Source organism: Natrix helvetica, assembly GCF_964273705.1.
Source record: "Natrix helvetica genome assembly, chromosome: 1".
NCBI lineage: Eukaryota > Metazoa > Chordata > Lepidosauria > Squamata > Natricidae > Natrix > Natrix helvetica.
Window position 1 is genome coordinate 208,903,912 of NC_138548.1, and position 22,989 is coordinate 208,926,900.

At 42.7% G+C, this 22,989-nt stretch overlaps 1 protein-coding gene across 5 annotated transcripts in view; it reads right to left on the bottom strand.

The window, feature by feature from the left end:
- Nucleotides 1–19,609, bottom strand: part of STAT6 (signal transducer and activator of transcription 6) — a 93,263-nt gene extending 73,654 nt beyond the window's left edge. For 2 of the 5 annotated variants that reach the window (XM_081939129.1, XM_081939125.1), the window contains exon 1: nt 2,209–2,249. In XM_081939129.1, coding sequence (XP_081795255.1) covers nt 2,209–2,238 — 30 coding nt within the window. In that variant the 5' untranslated portion in view covers nt 2,239–2,249. Of the gene's footprint in view, nt 1–2,208; nt 2,250–2,789; nt 3,048–19,109; nt 19,150–19,499 lie in introns of those variants that run through there. The other 3 variants (XM_081939127.1, XM_081939128.1, XM_081939126.1) reach the window with 3 other exon arrangements.
- Nucleotides 19,610–22,989: the final 3,380 nt, after the last annotated feature.

Below are 22,989 nucleotides of genomic sequence, written 5' to 3' on the forward strand. Positions count from 1 at the left end.
GCTCTAAGGATTGAACATGTTACACTTCTACTTTGCAAGCTAAGTCAACTGCCACTTTGCTTTGGGGTCCAATTAAAGCCATATATGGCATGGGATCAGGTTATTGGATAGACCACTCCTCCACAGTTACATCATGTCTAGCAGGACAGCATGCTGAAAGTCCCATCAGCCAGGGAATTTTATCATGTGAAACCTGGGACAAGAGCCTTTTCTACCATGGCCTCTGTCCTGTGAAATATTATTATGAAGATGACACTGGCCCCAACCCTATTGGCCTTCCAGAACATGATTATGTCACCTGACTTGGGGATCCCTTGGCAGAGAAGAACTTGCTAGATGGCTGTATGATAATTAATTGAATGCACTCTCTTATAGGCTTTTTCAGCATTTTGTTTTGTCTTGTTTTTATTTTAATTTAAAGCTGTTATTTTTTAATAGTCTTTATGTATTTGGACTGCTTTTATTATGTTCACCACCCAGAACTATTATGTGAGAGTGATGGCTATACAAATATGATCAATATGTAAACTAAAATTAAAACTGTAAGTTGAGGAATCAGTGTAAATTATCTGCCAATGTATGCTGACTTTCTAGTTGAATTCTCACATCTTATTGTGATTTACTTATGTGATTACTGTAATATGATAATATATCTACCGTGACTGGTAAACTGTGGCTTATGTTTTAGTGCTATGTGTAACTTAACCAACTTCGTTTGAGAAACCACCATTAACAAAATTGTAGCTCAACCAACATTAAAACAGTTCTGTGCAGGAAACACGAGGATCTACTGAAGTAATCTTATTTCTGCTTTTTCAAAAATAAATTCAATTATTTTTACTACTCCATAATTTACTACTCCATAAATAAATGACAGTTCAACTGCTAAAACATATATTAAATATTATGACCATATGGAATATCATATTTAATTGGGAAAAATATTCTGAATTTAGACAGCCAATTTCACCGTTCTCACTAAATTGTTAGTGAAAAGAAAAGAATGCCAAATTCGATACAGATCTTGATGGAAAATGACCAATAACTGTGGAATCCTTGGTGCGATCTGAGCTAGGTTGTTTGCTTGGAGACATTTCATTACCAACTAGGTAACATCGTCAATGCCCATAAACTTCTCGTTTCAATTAGACAATTTTGATGCATAATTTACTTTAACAATTTGTTTAAATGTGATACAAGAAGGCACTTTGATGGAACCTAATTACATGCCACAGCATATATATTTTTGTAATAACAATATTTAAAAATGTCACTTTGACATATTTGCTATAGGAAAGGAAAAGGCTGTGCAAAGCAACAAGAACATTTTTCTAAGATCGGTTTTATTAATGTATCATTTTCAGTCATGGTATATATTCAATAATATATATTGTGATACTTATACCAGAAGCTAGTTCCAGATGAATTAAATACATATTAAAACAATATAAATACACTAAAACTGATGTATTTTTTGTAACTAAGTTTTTTGCAACTCCAAGTAATTCACAGCCATTACCATATTTTCCCAATAATTTGTATTAATTAAAAGAACAAAAGGGGAGAATCAAAGGACACAATAAAAAAGGCATTTTACGAAGTAAGAATTAATATTTTTCTATTTCTCATATTATATTAGAAGTGTCTTATGTGAAATTGTAAAGAATTCAAAGTCATATACATTAATTCTAGTTCAAAATTCTGAGAGTTGTACTCTAATACAGAAGACACAACACGGAGAGAGATTGACCTAGCTCAATCTTTGCCAATACAAATAATCTTCCACTCTAATGTTATAGTGAAAAAAAATCATCTTCACCACCCATTTTTAATTAAAACCCTATTTTTTCCATGCATCTTCATGGTCTATCTGACATAGGATTCACAGAATTAATCATTATCTCACTTTACCTTGCTGTTGCCCTATCAAACTAAGAAAGTATATACAAGGACATATCTTTTTAATCAAAATTTCTTACTGTAAATTAGGTATCCCCCAGAGAGAATTCATGCTTCTTAACAAATTGTAGGAATGCATTGAAGAAACATCCCTCTTACAAATAATGCTTTTGTCCTGCCTGCGGGTGGCAGCTAGCCAAGAAGGACCCCACATATATTGCAACTAGATTTTTTGATTAATTTGTACTGGTCTTCACCCTTTTCATTTCAGTAAAACCAAAACAATTGTGCAGATAAATGAACTTTCACCTCTAATGCTGCAGACGCCAACAACAGCATATTACGCACAATACAAGTGGTATGCACGAATCATAATTATAGAATTCGAGGGATTATTTATGAGTAAGTGTGTGCATTAAAGTGAAATCAGGCCAAGCCACAAACCGGTTAATAAGTTTCTTCTGAAATCCGTCACTTAGATCTGCGTGTGTACGAGCGCCTATCACTTTAACTGCATGGTCACACAGGCTAGGATTCGAATCCATAACAAATACAAATTATGAATTCAATTGTCTTGGATTCAGGGTATAATTCAAGGGGTAACGGGACTGCTAGGTCCCACGCGGGATTTAACCTTCTCTGGGTGGTCTCAAGTCGTGTGCATTTTCACGACTTTCCATTAACTCTGTTAGCTGGAAACACCCCCCCCCCCATACATATAGACCGCTTTTATTAAAATAATAATAATAAGTTGTACAGCAGTCCGGATCTGTTGTCGTTTTCCCCCCTATTGCTGAACTCCGGAATTTCCTGGATATTTCGCCGATTACCTCTACTCATCGGCTCTTACCCTCCCTCCGTTATTAATATTGTTCCCACCCCTTCCGTACCTTTTACGCCAGAGAGGTCCCTTCCCTCGAAAAGCTTCGCCTTTCGTGAAAACCGATCGTTTGTAATCCACTCGGTAAGGTCCCAAGTCCCAATTCTTCGAAGCGAGAATTCGGCTAAGTTCCGTATCTTCGGGATCTGCACCGCGAGAGGCGGGAAGAGGAAACGAGGTGTAGGGCAGCGGCGCAATCTGCTTTCACAGTCACACTGAATCAGAAGTGAAAGCAAAAAATAAAATCTGCTTAGAGGAGATGGAGGAAGAGGGAAAGGGAAAGGGCCGGGATAGGCTCGGAGGCTGGGGAGAGGCTCTGATGTAGAGCCTTTGACTTTACGATTTCCTTTCTTCTAGTGAATTGAAGGAATTCGGACGGAGCGTCTCCTTGATCCGAAAAACAAACACGCGAACAAGCAAGCAAACAAAAAGTATTTCGAACCGAATAATAACCGAACTTGATTAAGGCACATAGAGGAGGTGAAGTTGCACTATATATAAGAAATAACTACATCTCTACAAAAATAGAGCACAACAATGATGAGAACTATATCGAATGCATTTGGGTCAATATTAAAGGAGGGGGGGGGGATGACATTGCCACAGTTTTATACTACAGGCCACCCAACCAAGCAGAGGAAGTAGTAGACAAACTTTTTGCTAGTCAGCTGACTAAGGTATGTAGGAAGCACACCACAATAGTAATGGGGGATTTTAACTACCCTGAGATCAACTCTGCACCAAGTGGAAGATCCAACAGGTTCCTAACAAACCTAGCAGACAACTTTGTTTCCCAAAAAGTAGAGAAGGGAACAAGGGGATCATCCATATTGGACTTAATTCTCACTAACAGAGGAAATGATAGAAGGTATTGAAGCTACAGGAACCTCGGAGGCAAGCGATCATGCAATATTGGAATTCAACATTATGCAGACACAAGTAGAACAAAGTCAAATACAGCCTTGGACTTTAAGAGAGCTAATTTCAATAAACTTAGAGAGAGCTTGGGAAGGATTCCATAGATGAGAATCCTCAAGGGGAAAACAACTCAAGAAGCTTGGGAAATTTTGGAAAGTGAGATTATAAAAGGCCAGTCTAGCACAGTACCAATGAAGAAGAAAAATAACAGCTCCTAAAAGAAACCAGCATGGCTGCATAAAAAACTCTCTGACAAATTGAAAGACAAAAAGGATAAGTATAAAAAGTGGGAAAAGGGGGACATAACTAAGGCAGAATATCAGCAAATACCCCAAGCCTGTAAAGATGAAGTGAGGGAAGCTAAGCCTCACAATGAAGAAAGGCTTGCCACAAAAGTAAAAAATAACAAAAAAAAGCTTCTTCCAATATGTTAAAAACAAGAAAAAAGTTAAGGAAACAATTGGTCCATTGCTGGGAGAAAGTGGCAAGAAAGCAGAACTATTTAACTCATTTTTTGCATCTGTCTTTACACAAGGGGATAAAACAGTGCAACCTATCAAAAACACCACCACAAAAATCAGATTAGGAACACAAGTTGAAATAGGGAAGAAAATGGTAAGTGAGCACCTGTCTACCCTAGACGAGTTCAAAGCACCAGGACCGGATGGATTACACCCCAGGGTTCTGAAGGAACTGGCAGACGAGATCTCAGAACCACTGAACTATATCTTTCAGAAATCCTGGAGCACCTGGGAACTGCCAGAGGACTGGAAAAGAGCTGATGTGGCTTCCATCTTCAAAAAGAAAAAAAAATAGATCCAGGAAACTATAGTCCTATCAGCCTGACCTCAATGTCAGGAAAGATTCTGGAAAAGATAAGCAATGAATTAGCGAACACCTAGAAGTAAACAAAGTAATCAAAGTAATAGCCAAAAGCCAACATGGGTTTGTCAAAAACAGAACATGCCAGACTAATCTTACTGCATTCTTTGATAAAGTGACAAAATTAGTGGACCAGAGGAATGTCGTTGATACTTGGACTTTAGTAAGGCATTTGATAAGGTAGACCATAACCTACTACTAGATAAAGTAGAAGAATGTGGGTTAGACAACATCACCACCAGATTAATTCGTAACTGGCTGACCAACCGCACTCAACGTGTAGCCCTCAATGGAACTGCATCTACATGGAGGGAAGTATGCAGTGGAGTACCCCAAGGCTCTGTTTTAGGCCCAGTACTCTTCAACATCTTTATCAATGATTTGGATGAGGGAATAAATGGGGAACTCATCAAATTTGCAGATGACATCAAGCTGGCAGGAACAGCCAACGCTCCAGAAGATAGGCTTAAGATACCGAAGGATCTTGACAAACTTGAACGTTGGGCACTATCTAATAAAATGAAATTCCATGATGAAAAGAGTAAGGTTCTACATTTAGGCAACAAAAATGGAATGCACAGGTACAGTATAGGTGGTACCTTGCTCAATAGTAGTAACTGTGAGAGGGACCTTGGAGTCCTAGTGGACAACCATTTAAATATGAGCCAGCAGTGTGCAGCAGCTGCCAAAAAAGCCAACACAGTTCTAGGCTACATAAACAGAGGGATAGAGTCAAGATCACGTGAAGTGTTAATACCACTTTATAATGCCTTGATAAGGCCACATACTGCATTCTGCATTCTGTTTTGGTTGCCAAGATGTAGAAAAGATGTGCAGAGAAGAGCAACAAAGATGATTAAGGGACTGGAGACTAAGAACGGTTGCAGGAACTGGGTATGTCTAAATTAATGAAAACAAGGCGAGACATGATAGTAGTGTTCCAATATCTCAGGGGTTGCCACAAAGAAGAGAGAGTCGAACTATTCTCAAGGTACCTGAGGGTAGAACAAGAAGCAATGGGTGGAAACTAATCAAGGAGAGAAGCAATTTAGAACTGAGGAGAAATTTCCTGACAGAACAATTAATCAGGGGAACAGCTTGCCTCCAAAGGTTGTGAATGCCCCAACACTGGAAGTCTTTAAGAAGATGTTGGATAGCCATTTGTCTGAAACGGTATAGGCCAGTGGTCGGCAAGCCGCGGCTCACGAGCCACATGCGGCTCTTTACACATTTTAATGCGGCTCTTCTGTGTGCCGGGCGCCCGCTCCCCTCCCTCCTCTCGGGCACTTCAAAACAAGCGCCCCTTTCCCTTTTTTCTTTTGGACCCACAATGATTAGGGAGGATCCTGAAGTTGGGCGGGGACGAGAAGCGAGGAGGCAGAAAAAGAAACGGAGGCTAAGGAGCTTCCCCCCCGCCCCCTCCCAGCAAAAATCTAACCGGGGAGCCGGGCGGGCAGTAGCAAATTAGCCGATCACGCCGCGTGATCGGTTAATTTGCTACTGCCCACGCGGCGTGATCGGCTAATTTGCTACTGCCCGCCCGGCTCCCCAGTTAGATTTTTGCTGGGAGGGGGCGGGGGGGAAGCTCCTTAGCCTCTATTTCTTTTTCTGCCTCCTCGCTTCTCGTCCCCGCCCGACTTCAGGATCCTCCCTAATCATTGTGGGTCCAAAAGAAAAAAGGGAAAGGGGCGCTTAAAGGTTCAAACAGTAGAGCAAACGCTTCAGAGGCAACAGTTTTCACGGGGAATTAGAACAGAGAGCCCTGGAGTTTCGCTGCCCACCCGGTCAGACCTCGCTTTCCTCGCATGATTGGCTAATTTGCTACTTCCCGGCTCCCCGGTTAGATTTTTGCTGGGGGGGGGAAGCTCCTTGGCCTCCGTCTCTTTTTCTCCCTCCTCGCTTCTTGGGGCTCCACCAATGGGGGAGCAAGGCCCAGCACCAGGCTTTGGGCTAACACAGGGGTCTGCAAAGTTGGCTGTTTTAAGACTGGTGGACTTCAATTCTCAGAATTCTGGGAGTTGAAGTCCACCAGTCTTAAGAGCCAATTTTGCAGATCCCTGGGCTAATATGATTGATGCCCTTGGTGGACTTCAATTCTCAGAATTCTGGGAGTTGAAGTCCACAAGTCTTAAAGCTGTCAGGTTTGAAGACCCCTGGGGGTTTTTTTTCTAAAGGGTTAGGGGTGCAAGGATCTTGTAACTTGACAGCTTTAAGACTTGCGTGCTTCAAATGCCAGAGTTTATTGAAACTAAAAACAGTGTACCATCCTATGTATTTTCAGTTTTAAAAATGTGGCTCTCAAAATAAATTTCAATTGTGGTTTTGGCGAGATTTGGCTCAGTTGAAAAAAAAAGGTTGCCCACCACTGGTATAGGCAACCCTATACCATTTCAAACAAATGGTCCAATCTCTTCTTTAAAACTTCAGTATTAGAGCATCCACAACTTCTGGAGGCAAGTCATTCCACTGATTAATTGTTCTCACTGTCAGGAAATTACCCCTTAGTTCTAGTTTGCCTCTCTCCTTGATTAGTTTCCATCCATTGTTTCTTGTCTCCCCTCCAAACTCCCAGCCTGCAGGCCAAATGAGTCATGAGCTGGCCATGCCCACGTCCAAGTTTTCAGGTAGGGAGAGGGAGTAGAACGTTTAACTCCTTAGCATCAGAGCGTGTTAATAATAATATACAAAATACTAATGCTTTGATGGTCGTTTCAAAAAATCCTTTATTACCAAGGACCTAGAAGCCAAGAGGAACATATGTGCCAAATTTCAAGTTTGTAGGCTTTATGGTTCTGGAGATTTCATGATTCCTACATGAGTGTTTTCGCATTTATATATAGAGATTTCAAATTTCTAGACTGCATAATTCCAATGATTCTGGTTTAACATGAATAAAAACCATGAAAAATTGAAATAAGATCCCAAAAGACAGCATCTTCTGAAGAAAACAACTCTTTTTCTTCCCTCACAGAGGTAACAATGACAACAGCATCTTCATCAACCTAAGTCAAAGCCTATGGGAAAATGTTATTGTGATGAAGCATGCACAAAAAGAGCAAAGCTTACAGGATAGGGTGGTATGAATATGGTGATTTTTTTCCACCCACACTGCCTTGGAAATGATGATTACTGGAACCAAAAGTGGAGGTCAAACTACTAATAATCTGAAACCTGCATCTGACCTTGCTTTGCTACTGAAAGTAACAATTAGAAATGCAGAGAATAAAAGTAAAAATGGAAAGTGACAAATTTGGATTACTGTATAATTTTAGGAAGATGAAGTTTATATCAGTCTGTGTGCTTAGTGAATTTGCAGTTGGCAAAGAACTAACTATGATAGCTTTGTTTTCTTAGGCTGATAAAGAGCAGATAAAGATGAATAGTATGTGGAGAAGTAAAGAAGAAGGGAAAAAATAAATGTTGATAAATTCAGAGCTTCTTAAAATAAGGATATTCCAAGAATAACATAAATCAGAATAGAAGCATTAGTCTTCCAGATGGTAATATGTGACTACTAGGCAACTCACGACCTTTTGAGTCATTGTTCCAGAGATATTTCTTACCGAAACAGAGGAACAGATTGATTACGGATGGGTTAAAAAGCCATGGGAGTGGGAGCAACTTCTGACTGACTGCCAGCTTCCTGATTGAGTTTCCTCATGGAAAATTGCGGGGAACATCAAAAAAATTCCTTTTGAGAGAGATGTCACATGAGTCATGGAGAGCACACTGATGAGCTCTGTGGGTCACGGCGTGTGAACAGGAATGGAGAAACAGTGTCATATGGGTGAGAGAGAGTGTGCATGGGGGGAGGTCAAGAAGGGTGCATGGGCATTGCCGGGGTGTGCATGAGGTGCTGCAAAGGTCAGGAAAGGCACGCAGGGAAGTGGCACAGGTCACAAAGAGTGCATAGGGGTGCACACAAGGTTTTCCCTGGATTGGGGGAGGTTTGTGAGGGGTGGTGAAGTGAATGGGAGAAGGTACATGGGCACGTTCAAGAGGTGCCACAGAGCTCAGAGAAGATGCGTGCAGGGAGGGCACCATGGGTTGGGAGGAGGAGTATAGAATAGGAAGGATGCACCAAGGTTCCTCCCTCCCTTTCTATTCCCCCCATCCCTCTCTCTTTTCCTTCATTCCCCTTTCTCCCTTCCTGTTCCTTCTCAGAGGGCAGGTAAGTGGCTGCTGCTGGGTGGTGGAGAGAGTGAGGGATTGCAAGAGTGGCTGGGAAACTGTCATAGAATGCTGCAAATGAGGGTCACATGACCATAGCAGTAGCCCAGCAACACTGAAGCAGCCACAATTTTTCCAAATTTCATTCCCTCAGGAGCCATGGGCCCTGGACTTTGAACGGATTCTATAAATTAGCTCATTTGAGGTATCCTTGGCTCAAAAACCGTTGCACCGTTTTGCCTAGTTAAAGTTTATAGAAATAAGTTTTAGATAAGATGGGCCATTGTTTCATAAATATTTCCTTACTATCAGATATCTCAATGTTTTCTGTTTTCAACATGACAAAACTTCTAATACGCTGGAAAAAATATTTAAAATTTAGGAATTATTTAAAATTTAGGAATTATTTAAAATTTAGGAATTATTTAAAATTTAGGAATTATTTAAAATTCAGAGATGTATCTGCCTTGAAAGTAGCCCATGTTGAACTGTATAGCATAATCAAATGTGAGGAGCTGACCACAAAAAACATCTTATGACATTTTGTATTATGTCATAAATGCTTTATGATAATTTCATATCCTAAAATGTTTAATATAATTTGCCAAATTTTATTCCCTCGGGGGTCATGGGTCCCAGTTTTGAATGCATTTTGTAAGTTAGCCCATTTGAAGTACCTTGCTTCAAAATAGTTGCCTTATAAATGCACTGTTTCATCCATAAACATTATGGGAACAAGAGTTTTATTGGATGGATAGATGGATGGATGGATGGATGGATGGATGGGTAGGTTGGGCAGACGGACAGACAGACAGAGGAATAAACACCTTTAAACTATGGTTCTCTCACCTGCATCAGATCAATGGCATTTGTGGGGGGAGGGGGAGCAATAGGGGTCAGAATGTCTCATGCAGCATTGTGATATTGTGGTACAAACACTGCCCTTTGAGTTATGAGCATTCAGGTTATGCCTGCCTGAGAGTAGCAGGTCTTGTGTTGTGTAATGTTGTTTTCATCATTCTAACAAAAGCAAGAGAGCTGGTAGATGTTGATGATTAGGATTTCGGTAAAAAGCAGTCAATTATTCCTCGGTGGAAAAATAAAAAAGAGATGATTTCCTAGCGGGGATGATACTCGGTAAATGGAAACTCCCCTAATTTAGCCATGGGATGCTGTTTCAAGGATGAGGAAAATAAAGGAAAAGACAGTTAAGAGAAAGATGAACTGGATCAATGAGGTTGTTGAAATGTCCTTGGAAGAATGACAAATTATTTCTAAAGACTGATCATGAGAGCAACTATTTATCCAATCACTAGGAGTCAAGCCTGACTCAATGGTAACTAAATATTAACTAAAACAACTTTGAGAGAAGCTGTGCAGGTACAGCACCAAACTGAGAATTCAATGTTTAATGGGGCCAACAAATGACCACCAAAAGCAGCAAATGATCTTAACAACTTTAACAGAATTGCTTTAGCATTGAAGGATGTAAGGAGTCATAAATAGTTTATGATACCCATGGCTAGAAGCTAGAAGAGACTAGAAGCATTTAAAATGTGGATTTACAGGCAGCTGTTATGTATAAACTAGGTTGACAAAATAAGAAATGAGGAGGTCATAAGCCGCCTGGGAAAGCCAAGGGAAATCATCAAAACCATAAAAAAGTGAACGCTAGAATATTTTGGACATGTGATGCGACACCCAGAAAAATGCAGCATATTTCACTTAATCCTCCAAGGAAAGATTGAAGGCAAACGAGGTCCAGGCAGAAGAAGAATATCATGGCTTCAAAACCTAAGGGACTGGTTTGGGCAAAACTCAACAGTACTTTTTCATGCGGCTATAAAAATAGGATCGCCCATGTCCAATGATGGATATGGCACAAGAAGACGACCCATGGCTAAGGAGGGCATATTGTGCTCTCTACAACTTCCCTTCTTTCTTCATATATTAAAACACAATTTTTATGCTAAGATGCAGACAGCCAATCCATTATATGAAGCTCATTTCATATCAGTATTTATTTTTATTCAAAGTCTGTATTAACCTTATTGTGTTTATAATAGTGAGTAAAGACTCTGGGCCAGGAGACTGTGAGTTGTAGTCTGTCTTAGGCATGAAGAAGCCAAGTGAGTACCAAGTGAGTGCCAGTCACTCTCTCTCAGTCCTAGGAATAAGCCAGGAGCAAACGGCCTCTGAAGATAACTGCATGGACTTGTCCACATAGATGCCAGGAGTCAAGAATGACTTCAAAACAGAAACAAAAATCCATATATATATATGGGCATACCAGGGGTTGTAACACAAATACATACATACATACATATACATACATACATACATACATACATACATACATACATACATACGTGTGTGTGTGTGTGTGTGTTGTATTTGTGCTGATAAATAAATAAAGGGAGACTACCAGTCTCCCTTTATTTATTTATCAGCACAAATACAACACAAATATAAAAAGGCAACATTAAAAATATGGTTTTCTGCCTGGATAGTCTCCTGAGGTGAGCCGATACACAGAAAGGGGGAGTAGTGAGCTCCCTCCCATATTTAGGCACACCAGGGGTTGTAACACAAATGCATGCATGCATACATACATACATACGTACATACATACATACACACACAAACACACACACACACATACACACACACACCTTTCAGACAAATGGCTTCAAAGTATAATAATAGTAGCATGGATTAATGAATTAAATTTAGACTGAGTTGATTTTTGGACCCAACTTTAATCACTGAGAATCATCACTGTTTACAATCAACTACAGCTGTAAGTATGAAAAATGGTCATGTTGCTTTTTTCAGCGCCATAGTAACTTTGAACAATCACTAAGTGAACTGTTGTAAGTCAAGGACTACCTGTATTTTTGGGGGAAATTGAATTTAGCCATCTGGATCATCTACCTATTCAATTGCAATGGTCAGCAAGGACTCTAAACTATTCATTCAGAAAAATGAGAGTTTTAAAAAATTGAAAAAAATAATAAAATTGTCAATGAATATAATTAACATGCTATGCAATTGTTTAAATATGTAAGCAACTTAAAATATTGGTTTGAAGTATTTTATTTCATCTCAAGTATCAAAAATACTCTGAAACCTAAATTGCTACATTCCCAAAATAAAGTTGCACCACAATTTTTGCATTATGCTCTCCTCAATACAATTCTTTTTGTATTTCACAATTTCTCATCTGGTTCAAACTTCATAATCTGTTTACTTCCTGTCATCTGAAACCAAATGTTGTGGTTAGGAGGCCTACATGTACACTGAAACAGGGGAGGAAGGGCAGAGAGATTTAGTGCAAAACAGTTAAAATCTGAACAGAATTAACACAATGTATTTAAATATGTTGCATCTATTATAGGTAGTCCTTGACTTAGGATTACAGCTGTAACTGGATTTCTGGTTGTAAGTCATTACAGTCATAAGTCCTATGTGACCAGACCTAATTTTACAATTTTTTTGTAGTCATTAAGAGAATACATGGTCATAAAGTGAATGCCATAGTATATGCAAAGGCATTCTTCCAAGCTGGCAAAAAAAAAAAATCCAATTCATGGTCACATGACCTTGGGATGCTGTAATGGTCATAAAGGCAAGCTGATAGTCAGGCACCCAAAATGTGGTCAAGTCATATGGTTAACATGAGATTTTATGATAGGAAGAAGTGATATCCAGAAGATGATATCCAGAAACCCATTCTGGGCCTATTGCAATTCTGTGTCATTAACCAATAAGTCTTAAGTCCAGGACTACCTATTAATGTATTTGATATTATACTTTTAAAATATTGTGGCTTTAATGTCTTTTGCCATCAATGAGTTAATCAAAGCAGAATATTCCACACAAATGCATCCCTCATGATCTCCAGAGCTTTAACTTTAACTTTAACTTTTATTTGATTTCTAAACTGCGCCCTCTCCCAGAAGGGACTTGGGGCGGTGTAAAGTCATATTAAAAACACAATAAATATACATAAATATAAATATAGCAATAGATATAGGTGTGGCTGGAGGAGGTAACATATAATTTACTGTACAATAATAGTTAAAGTTCAAATTTAAAATGTAAAAAATTTAAAAATTTAAAAATGCATTAAAAAAACTACCCCTAAAAAACTATCCTGGGATAAGATGTTTGCCAGGAGGTATACAATGGGACTATAAATGGGCCAGGCCAGCTAATTGGAACAGGTGGGTCTTGAGTTTCTGTCGGAAGGAGCGGAGGTCGGTAGTAGTTCTGATATCGGGGGGGAGGTCATTCCAGAGGGTTGGGCCCATCACAGAGAAGGCTCTAGTCCTGGGCGCCGCCCGTTGGCATTGCTTAGTGGACAGCACCCGGAGGAGTCCCTCCCTGTGGGAGCGAATTGGATGCAGGGACGTATGAGGTAGGATGCGATCCCGCAGGTAACTAGGTCCTGTGCCATGGAGCGCTTTGAAGATGGTGATCAACACCTTGAAATGCACCCGAAAAACCACAGGCAGCCAGTGCAGCTCGCGCAGGAGAGGTGTTACATGGGAGTACCTGGTACTCCCCATGATAGCCCGCGCAGCCGCATTCTGAACTAGCTGCAGTCTTCGGGTGCATCTCAAGGGGAGCCCCAGGTAGAGAGCGTTGCAGTAGTCCAGACGAGACATCACCAGCGCATGAGTGACTGTGCATAGGGCGTCCCGGTCCAATAGGGGGCGCAATTGGCGCACCAGGCGAACCTGGGGGAACGCCCCCCTCACCACGGCTGCCACATGGTCATCCATCGACAGCCGGGCATCTAGGAGGACGCCCAAATTGCGCACCCGTTCCACAGGGGGCAGTTGCTCGCCCCCTATGGCCAGCGATGGAGTCCACTGGTTGAACCGAGGCGCCGGTAGCCACAGCCACTCTGTCTTGGAGGGGTTGAGCCTGAGTCTATTGTCCCCCATCCACACCCGAACTGCTTCCAAACACCGGGACATCATTTCGACGGCCTCGTTGGGGTGGTTTGGGGTGGAAATGCACAGCTGTGTATCATCAGCGTACAGGTGGTATCCGACCCCAAAACCACGGATGATCTCACCCAGCGGCTTCACATATGTGTTGAACAGAAGGGGCGAGAGGACCGACCCCTGCGGCACCCCACAAGTGAGCGACCTCAGGGTCAACCTCTGCTCCCCTGCCAACACACATTACATCCGGTCGGAGAGGTAGGAGCCAAACCACCGTAAAACGGTGCCCCTTACTCCCATCCCCTCCAGCCGGCGCAATAGGATACCATGGTCGATGGTATCAAAAGCCGCTGATAGGTCTAATAGGACCAGGATAGAGGAACAACCCCTATCTCCGGCCCTCCAGAGATCATCAACCAACGCGACCAAGGCCATCTCCGTGCTGTGACCGGGTCGGAAACCGGACTGGCGCGGGTCTAGATAATCAGTTTCCTCTAGGTGCCGTGGGAATTGCTGTGCCACCACACTCTCTACAACCTTCGCTAAGAAGGGAAGGTTGGAGACGGGACGATAATTAGCTAGCTCCGTCGGGTCCAGGGAAGGCTTCTTGAGTAAGGGCCTCACCACCGCCTCTTTCAAGGCGGCCGGTAAGGACCCCTCGCCCAGTGAAGCGTTCACTAGACCCAGGAGCCAGCCTCGTGTAACCTCCCAGGATGCCAGTACAAGCCAGGAGGGACACGGGTCCAATAAACATGTAGTGGCTCGCAGCTTCCCACGTAACCTGTCTAAATCCTCGGGGGCAACAGAGTCAAACTCCTCCCAGTGTGGTCCCTCAAGACTCATTTCTGACGTCTCCCCTGGTCCACTGAAGGGGGCCCATCCACTCTGGATCTAATAATAATAATAATAATAATAATAATAATAATAATAATAATATATTTATTTCTTAGCCGCACCCTCTCCCGAAGGACTCGGGGCGGCGTACAACGAAACATTCGAAATAAATATGTAAACAAAACAAACATATAACAAAGGTACACTAAAACATACATACATACATAAGGAGGAGATCGATTGATAAAAACAATTAAAATACTGTATTTAAAACCCCTAGAAATTAAATGTAATTAAAATACCCAGTTAAAAAACCCGTCAGGAGCGATATGGTTAAATCAAAGTTGAGCCAGGCCAGCTGCTTGGAATAGGTGGGTCTTAAGCTTAATACGGAAGGAGCGGAGGTCAGAGGTATTCCTAATATCCGGAGGGAGGTCATTCCACAGGGCTGGGCCCGCCACAGAGAAGGCTCTACTCCTAGGCGCCGCCCCACGACATTGTCTAGCGGACGGCACCTGGAGGAGCCCCTCTCTGTGCGAGCGAATTGGTCGCAGGGATGTATGGGGCAGAATACGATCCCGCAAGTAACTAGGTCCTAAGCCATGGAGCGCTTTAAAGATAGTTATCAAAAACCTTGAAACGCACCCGATAGGCCAAATCTGAGCGATTTTGTCCTGCAGATATTCCCCAAACTCCTCTGCTCTGCCCTGCAAAGGGGCTTCCCGCGGCCTCTGTGATAGGAGGGAGCGGGTCACCCGAAACAGGGCGGCAGGGCGGTTATCAACGGACGCAATAAGAGCGGCACAATGTCTACGTTTGGCCGCTCTTAGTGCCACAAGGTAGGTCCGTAAGTAGGCTCTTACCTGTGTTCGGTCAGATTTGGAGCGTGAGGACCTCCATCTGCTCTCTAGGCGTCTCTTGTGGCATTTCATCACCCTTAGGTCCTCGGTAAACCAAGGAGCCAGGGTGGTTCGTTGCCGCAAGAGAGGCCGCAAAGGCCCAACCCGGTCCAAGGCCCCAGCAGCCGCCCTATTCCAGGCGGCCACTAGGTCCTCCGTCCGGGAGCGGGTCAGGGCTACAGGAAGTGGCCCAAGCTCTGTCTGGAACCTATCCGGTTCCATCAGGCGCCTGGGGCGGAACCATCTTGGACAATCTGATTCCGCCTCCCCACGGCGGGGGGTAGCACCAGGGAAGTCGAGCCGAAGAGATGAGTGATCTGACCATGACAGGGGAGTAACAACCAAATCCCCTATTCCCAGATTACTCGTCCACTGCCCAGATACAAAAACAAGGTCCAGCGTGTGGCCGCCCTCGTGTGTGGGGCCCTGAATTAATTGGGTCAGGTCCATGGCTGTCATGGAAGCCATGAACTCCCGAGCCACCTCGGACGCTTCCCCCGTCGACGGCAGGTTAAAGTCCCCCATAACCAAAAGTTTGGGGGTCTCAACCGCCGTCTCTGAGATCAGCTCGAGGAGCTCGGGCAGGGCTGCTGATGCATAGCGAGGAGCCAAGTATACAATCAGCAAGCCCCACTGCCTCCCTGGGCCCCATTTCACACCAAGGGACTCACACCTGGATATCTGTGGCACAGTGAACTCCCTCGGTTCCAGACTCTCCCGTATAACTACCGCCACCCCACCACCCTTACCCAGGGCCCGCGGCTGATGAAATGAACGGAAGCCCGGTGGGCACATTTCCGCAAGGGGTAAACCGCCCTCGTGGCCCAGCCAGGTCTCCGTTATCCCTGCAAGGTCCAGCTCCCCCTCCGAGATCAACTCATTGATGAGGGGGGCCTTGTTGACAACGGACCTTGCCTTGCAAAGCATCAGCCTCAGGCCCTGGCTCTGTAGGTCCTGGCCACCTAGACTGCGGGGGTTGGTACAAGCAACCGGGCATGTCCAACAGCCACGGTCTCCCAACCGACTACGAGATCTTCTTCCATCCTCGCACCCACCCCTCCCCACAACCGTTGGAATAAAGCAACCCTCTATTGGAGTGTCATTTTCCTTCCCCCCCCTACTCCGCTCACTTCCCTCTTGACCTCACCTTTTCGCCTGGCACTGGTTCCCCTCCTGGCCTGATTAGCCCTCCCACCCACCCTGGAGCCCCCTAAAAAGATAAAAAACACTTTGTTAAAAAACCCCTAAGTCTATGCTTCCTCCACTTCTCTGGGTTAACGAACCCGTCATCAAGGTGGGCCCTTGAGAGGGCAAAGGGCCATGCCTGCGAGCGGGGGGACTCCCGCAGTAGGAGCAAGTCTGACCTCGAATATATGGTGATAGGAACTATAACAGGGTCAGGGTGCTGCTGATGTTAAGAAAGTCAATAAGCCAGGGTTCCATATGGGGGATAGCAATGTCCATGTTCGCATCTAGATGGAAAAATAGTAAGCTGGTCAGGTGGTCGGATAGTAGATGGATGATGGATGATGGATGATGGATGGAGGCCAGGAGACGGTCCATGGTGGGCAGTAAAGGGCAGATAGTCTGTGATAAATAATTGATGATAGGTAAAATGGCAGGGTGAGAGATGATAGGGGGTAATCTGGCAGGTACGCACCAATAGTCAAGTGGGAACAGTTATAGATAGCAGGATGTCAGGCGGGCAGATAATTGCAGGTGGTCAGCGAGGGGCGCCTGGGCAGAGCCATGGCAGGCAGCTGGCAAGAGGCCAATGAATCCTCTGCCTGCCAGGTGATAAGCTTCCTGTCCGTTCCAGGGCAAGCCCCGCCCTGCCCCTGGTGCCACAGGTCTCCCCCCTTCTGCCAAAGCTCCAGCACAGACTTCCAGCATCTAGTCCTCACCGTAGCCTGCCTCCCCATGCTTCAGCGACCCCCAGCCGCTGCTCCTGGCCTGAGCGCCGCTCCGGCCGTCTTACGACCCTCTCACAGGCCTTTCATCGGCCTCCAGCGTCTCGAGCCTCACTCAACCCCTGCTCGGCTGATGAAGTATTATAGCTTCCATCATTAACACGCACTGGCCATGCTGGATGGGAAGTACAGCTTAAAATGCCTACGGGACATCCAATTTACAGACCCTAAAAATGTTTCTTTAGTATTAATAAGACATCTTTAAAATGGAAACGTTAAATATTGGGTAGGGGTGGGGGTGTCTACAATATTTGTGATACACACACACATACAGCTAATTAAAAATAATAATTGAAGAACTTGTGAAAAGCATAAGCCTTCTTGTTATCGTTCAAGTCCTTTCATCTCACAAGTCAGCTTGAACATAATTTCTAATTATATTAGTAGTTTATAAACGTTTGAAAAATATTCTTTTCTACTTTTTCCAAGCACATGTTCAAATAGCAGAAGTGTTGGTTTTCGTATAAAACTCTGCATTTCTGCCCCCCCCCCCTAAAAAAAGGCTCAATCTGTACGTATTCAATCTCGGATTCCGATGTGAAAGCAGATGAGGTGAAGCTTTATTTAATGTACCTTTCTCTTCTCTACTAACATAGTGGATATCTCTGTCAGAAAACAGAATGTGTACTTGTATAGGAAGGTTTAAGTCGGGGTGGGTTCCAGCTGCTGCTACTGCTAGTTCGCTCAGGGACACGCATGCGCAGTACTAAAGAAAATGCTGCTGCGCATGCGCAGAAGCAAAAAACAAAATGGTGGCATCTATGGTGCCACCGAGAGAACCAGTTTGGGGGCATAGCAGACCAAGTTACTACCTACTTGTCTGAACCGATCCGAACCAGTAGGAACCCACCTCTGGTTTAAGTAGCACTTAAAGTATCACACAGGGTATTACATGGTTGCTTGAGATTATAGGAATATGAATCGGACATGATTTTAATGTGTGCGTATGAGAGAGAGAGAGGGAGGGAGGGAGGGAGACTTTGAGTCAATGTTGTTTTCTGATTATTGCCTGTACAAGTCCGTCAAGTTTTCTTGGCAAGATTTTGGAAGTAGCTTGCCATTGTACTGACAGTTAATTTTAAAAAGTGTGTAACTTAAAAAGTATGTATCTTACGCAGTTATTGAAATGTAATTCATGAGTGCTCAGCCAATAGACGCCTACCCCGTCTGGGTCATTCACCTATGGTTTTCCCATCAAAATATCTAGTAGACTTCTTTGCCACAGGCAATTATGTGGGGGCGGGATCCATCAGTATTTTGTCCTGGCTCTGTTCCCCCATTTTTGCTCCTTTCCCCCCCCCCTCAGACTTACTCTTTTTCGCTTAGTTTCACTACACTTGCCCTGGAAGGACCTACCGCCTGAGCAGACTGAAAGCCTCTCCACCCCTTCCTTCCTTCCTTCCTTCCTCCCCACCCCCATCCCCACCATCAGGGCAACATAACTGCCAATCATACAACAGCTGCCAATCAAGCAGGCAGGGCTGAGCAGACAGGGAGGAAAAGACGGATAAGATGTCCCACTTGGGAACTTAGCAGTCACTGACTTGATGGCTGAATAAACAGAGCTAAAGGCCAGGAATGAAAGTAAATAATCAAAGAAAAGAACAGGCTGCCCTGTGAAGAAAGAGACACCAGAAGAAGTGGCAGCAGCTGAGAAAAACGGGTGCAGAAAAGAGCTTTTTTTCCCTTCCCTCAGACTTACTATGAGGGAAAAGTTCTTCTAGCTGTTTCCTTCAGCTGGACTGAAAATTCAGAAAAGAAGAAAAGTTTAGAAGCCCAGCCAGGCACAAAGAAATAGAAAAGGCTTGGACATAAACAACAACAACAATAATAAAGGGACATAAACAACAACAACAATAAAGAGCTTATGGAAAATAGTTGTATTATCACGATTCATTTCTACAACAGCTGTGTAGGCCTTTATAATTTACAGTTCCTTTTTCTTTTAAAGTTTCCTTTCATGAAATAAAAGTTTCTCTCAGCCAAGAGAGATATAAAAAGCCAAGTTTCCAGTGCTTTGTATCTATTGAATCTGGGTCAATTTAGCTATTGGAGCTTTTTAAAAAAACATTGTTAGAATTTTGTTCCTTACCAGGCTTGTTATGAACCAGGATAAAAGGAGCGGGCAGTTGCAAGTCTTTATTTTTTACCCAAGAACAATGACAGCAAGCTGTTAGGTGAACCAGTCATGGAGGAGGGAGGGGGGAGGGAGGCATAATACCTTATATACATTTCATTCAGTCACTCCTTCACTCTGTCACTCAAATCCCTCCCTCAGTATTATTTCATTTAAGGGGTTTCCTTCCTTTTCCTTGTAAGAGCCTCTGACTAAAAGTTAAAGCACTCTTTCTTGGAAGAAGCCACCCTGATTGTGATGCAATCACTACCTCATCTCTGTGTGGGTGCAATCAAATCAAATCTTCTGAAAATCAAAATCAGAAGAAAGGGCTGTCCAAACTAGAAGAAGCCTCTAAACTTATCCAAAACAAGAGGGAGGCAGATCCTTAGTGAAAATGTCTCAATATGTGTAAATATTATTCCATATATATGAAGCACAAAGAACATGTGTAAATATTCTAACCTCATGACCCTCAATTCCCTTGCTCCCAGTTGCATTATGACAGTACAGCTTTCCCTTCTTTCTTTCTTTTTTTTAAAATATTTTTTTATTATTTACATATGTAAGTATATTGAACAGAGTGTGATTGTCCTGGCATTTCACTTGCCATAGAAACCAAAGTGAAAACAAATAACATATATACTATTTAAACAGTGCTAGTATTGTACAATTATTTTTAACCATCAAATTCATTCTAATACCATGATGCCTGTATAATATCTCATTCCAGGTCTCTCTACCCTCATTTTTTTGTATTCTGATTTCCACCTCGTGCTTCTAACCATTGATAAAATCTATTCCATGTGTCATGATATTTTGTCTCTCCTTTGTCTTTTATTGTTAACGTTAATCTATCCATTTCTGCACAGACTAGTATCTTCCTTATTATCTCCTCCTCTGAAGGGGTGTTTTCACTCTTCCATTGCTGCGCATATGCCATTCTTGCTGCGGTCAGGATGTGTAGTATTAGGTATATTGTTCCTTTATCATAGCCATCTGTTATAATGCCTAACAGAAATAATTCTGGCTTGAACTCTATACATTGTCTAACCATTTTTCTAACCATATATGAATTTGTAATCAAAATTTCCTTGCTTTTTTACAGGTCTGCCACATGTGGTAGTATGTGTCTGGTGTTTGTTTACATTTCAAACAGCTTGGGGACATATTGCTAAACATTTTAGCCAATCTTGCTGGGTGGGTGGGTGGGAGATGCCACCTATATGCCACCAACTTTCCCTTCTTTCTGATTGCATCTACGGTTGTCAGCCCTGTAAAGTTTATCAAACTAGGACCAATAGTATATAGAGCCAAGAGTATTTTTGTTGTAAAGAATTTTGCAAATCTGAATGTGTTTCTCTCTCGCTTTCTCTCTATGTGAACTGGAGATGTGCTCGTCTGAGACACTGTCTCAACTTATTTTTTTTTGCTCCTGTTTTAGTTCCTCTCACCTGATCACTCTCTTGGGGACAGCTCTTCCTCTTGTCCTCTACAATACATAAAGGGAAGTTTGCAGCTTTGAGGAGCATGGTTTTTCATTCTACTCTTATTTGATTTTATGCTACACTTTGCAGGATATAACCCATGAAAGTGGGGAAAGGACTCCTGTTGCAACATACCCTGATACATTCGTATTAAGTAGCTAGTTTCATTCCCTGAACTAATTCATAGTTCTTTATTATGTTCAGGCATGATGAAGTTTCCCAATACTGGACCACGGAAGCTCAGAATTTTATTTTATTTCATTTTTATCCCACCTTTACTACTTTACTACTATTTATGAAAATAACTCAAAGTGGCAAACATATGTAATACTCCACCCTCCTTCTATTTTCCCCATAACAACAATCCTGTGAGAGAGGTGGGGTTGGGCAGAGAGTGATTGGCCCAAAGTCATCCAGCTGGCCTTTGCATGTGCATCCTTACAGTGGCTGGATCCTTAATTAAATATACGTTTAAGGGAATGGAACAAGTATTGGGGACAGGGTTCAGGAACCTCAAAGCAAGGCCTTCCATTCAACAATGAGGTTGCAGAGAATTTTGCATATCGAGAAAGGGCAGGAAAGTTCTAACTTTAGAAGTGTGGATTTCAGTTCCAGAATTCTCAGCAATAGTCATGCTAGTTGGAGAGAGCAGCATGGTGGCCTAGTAGTGGAGGTCTTGCCTTACAATCAGGAGGCTGTGAGTTCGGTTCTAGATGGCAGCAGATATTTGTCTCTTTGGGTGCAAAGAGAAAATATTTGCTGTGAGCTCTATGTAGGCGTCAGGAAGGGCATCTGACCAGTAAACGCTCATCTCCATTCAGTCATCACGACTCCATTCTGATGTGAGGGATTACAGGGTCATAAAAGAAAAGAAAAAGTCATGCTGGCTGGAGAATTCTGGGAGTTGAAATCCATTCAACTGGAAATTCCCAAGATTGAGAAACAATATTCTATTGTCTTCTCTAATCACACAGTATATGTGGGATGATTTTACTTTGTAATGAAGAGAACGCGGGGGCGAGAGTAAACACTGCATCTTCAGAAGCTTGCTGCTTTTTTTACTGCAAATTGCAAATCATCTTGGGCCAATCCTGGGCCTCTAAGGGAAAACAGAAGTGGACCCTGCTGCCACCGATGTTCTAAAATGCCACCCACACATTGCAGGGGGCTGGCTTTACATGGTCCATTCTCCAGATTTACAATGTATTCAAGCAAACTTTTATTTGTTTCTTTTTTATTTGTTCGTTTAGATATTCACTGCTGAGTGTTACATTAAAAGTCTCTGACATGGCTGGAAATAATTTAAATCGAAAGAAAATCAATATATCAACATTTTAAATGCTCCCTGGCAATGTTCTGAAAGGATTAGAGCATACACAGAGTATGCTAACTCAGCTTTTGTTAATTGCTGCTGAGAGAAGCTCCATTGTAACCTAACGTGCCAACTGCAAAGGTAAAGCCTCCAGGGTAATTGCCAAGTAGCCTAGTGAAGTAACTTAAAATGTGTATTCTCAGCAACCTAATGTGAGATAGTAACATACCCCCCTCCCCGCCCCAAAGCTCTGGGCTATATGCCAGAAGATGTATTCTTTTCCTCCTTTCTGAGGTCCTTTTTTTTTCAGAGCACTGAGAAAACCATGAGGTTTGCGTGAACTAATGGATATGAAATTATGTTTCTAACCCTATGACAAGCTGTGCAAGCTGTGTAAATTATAAGAAGTTCGAGAAGAAGTTTTGCGTGCAGCTTTTGCTTTTTCTCTCTCTGCCTGCTCTGTTTAAGGTGGGAGATAAAAGGTCACCCAGATCAATCTTGATCAATAGTAAAGCTGAATATCAGATGGCCTTTCAGGGCCAGCACAACATCATATTGGTGCAATATATTATAATGTAATGTTGCGCACATATACCGTATGTATAGAGGATTGTGTACTGTTGGTATGATTTATTGGGTTAGGGATTTTCTTTCTTTCACTGCGGTC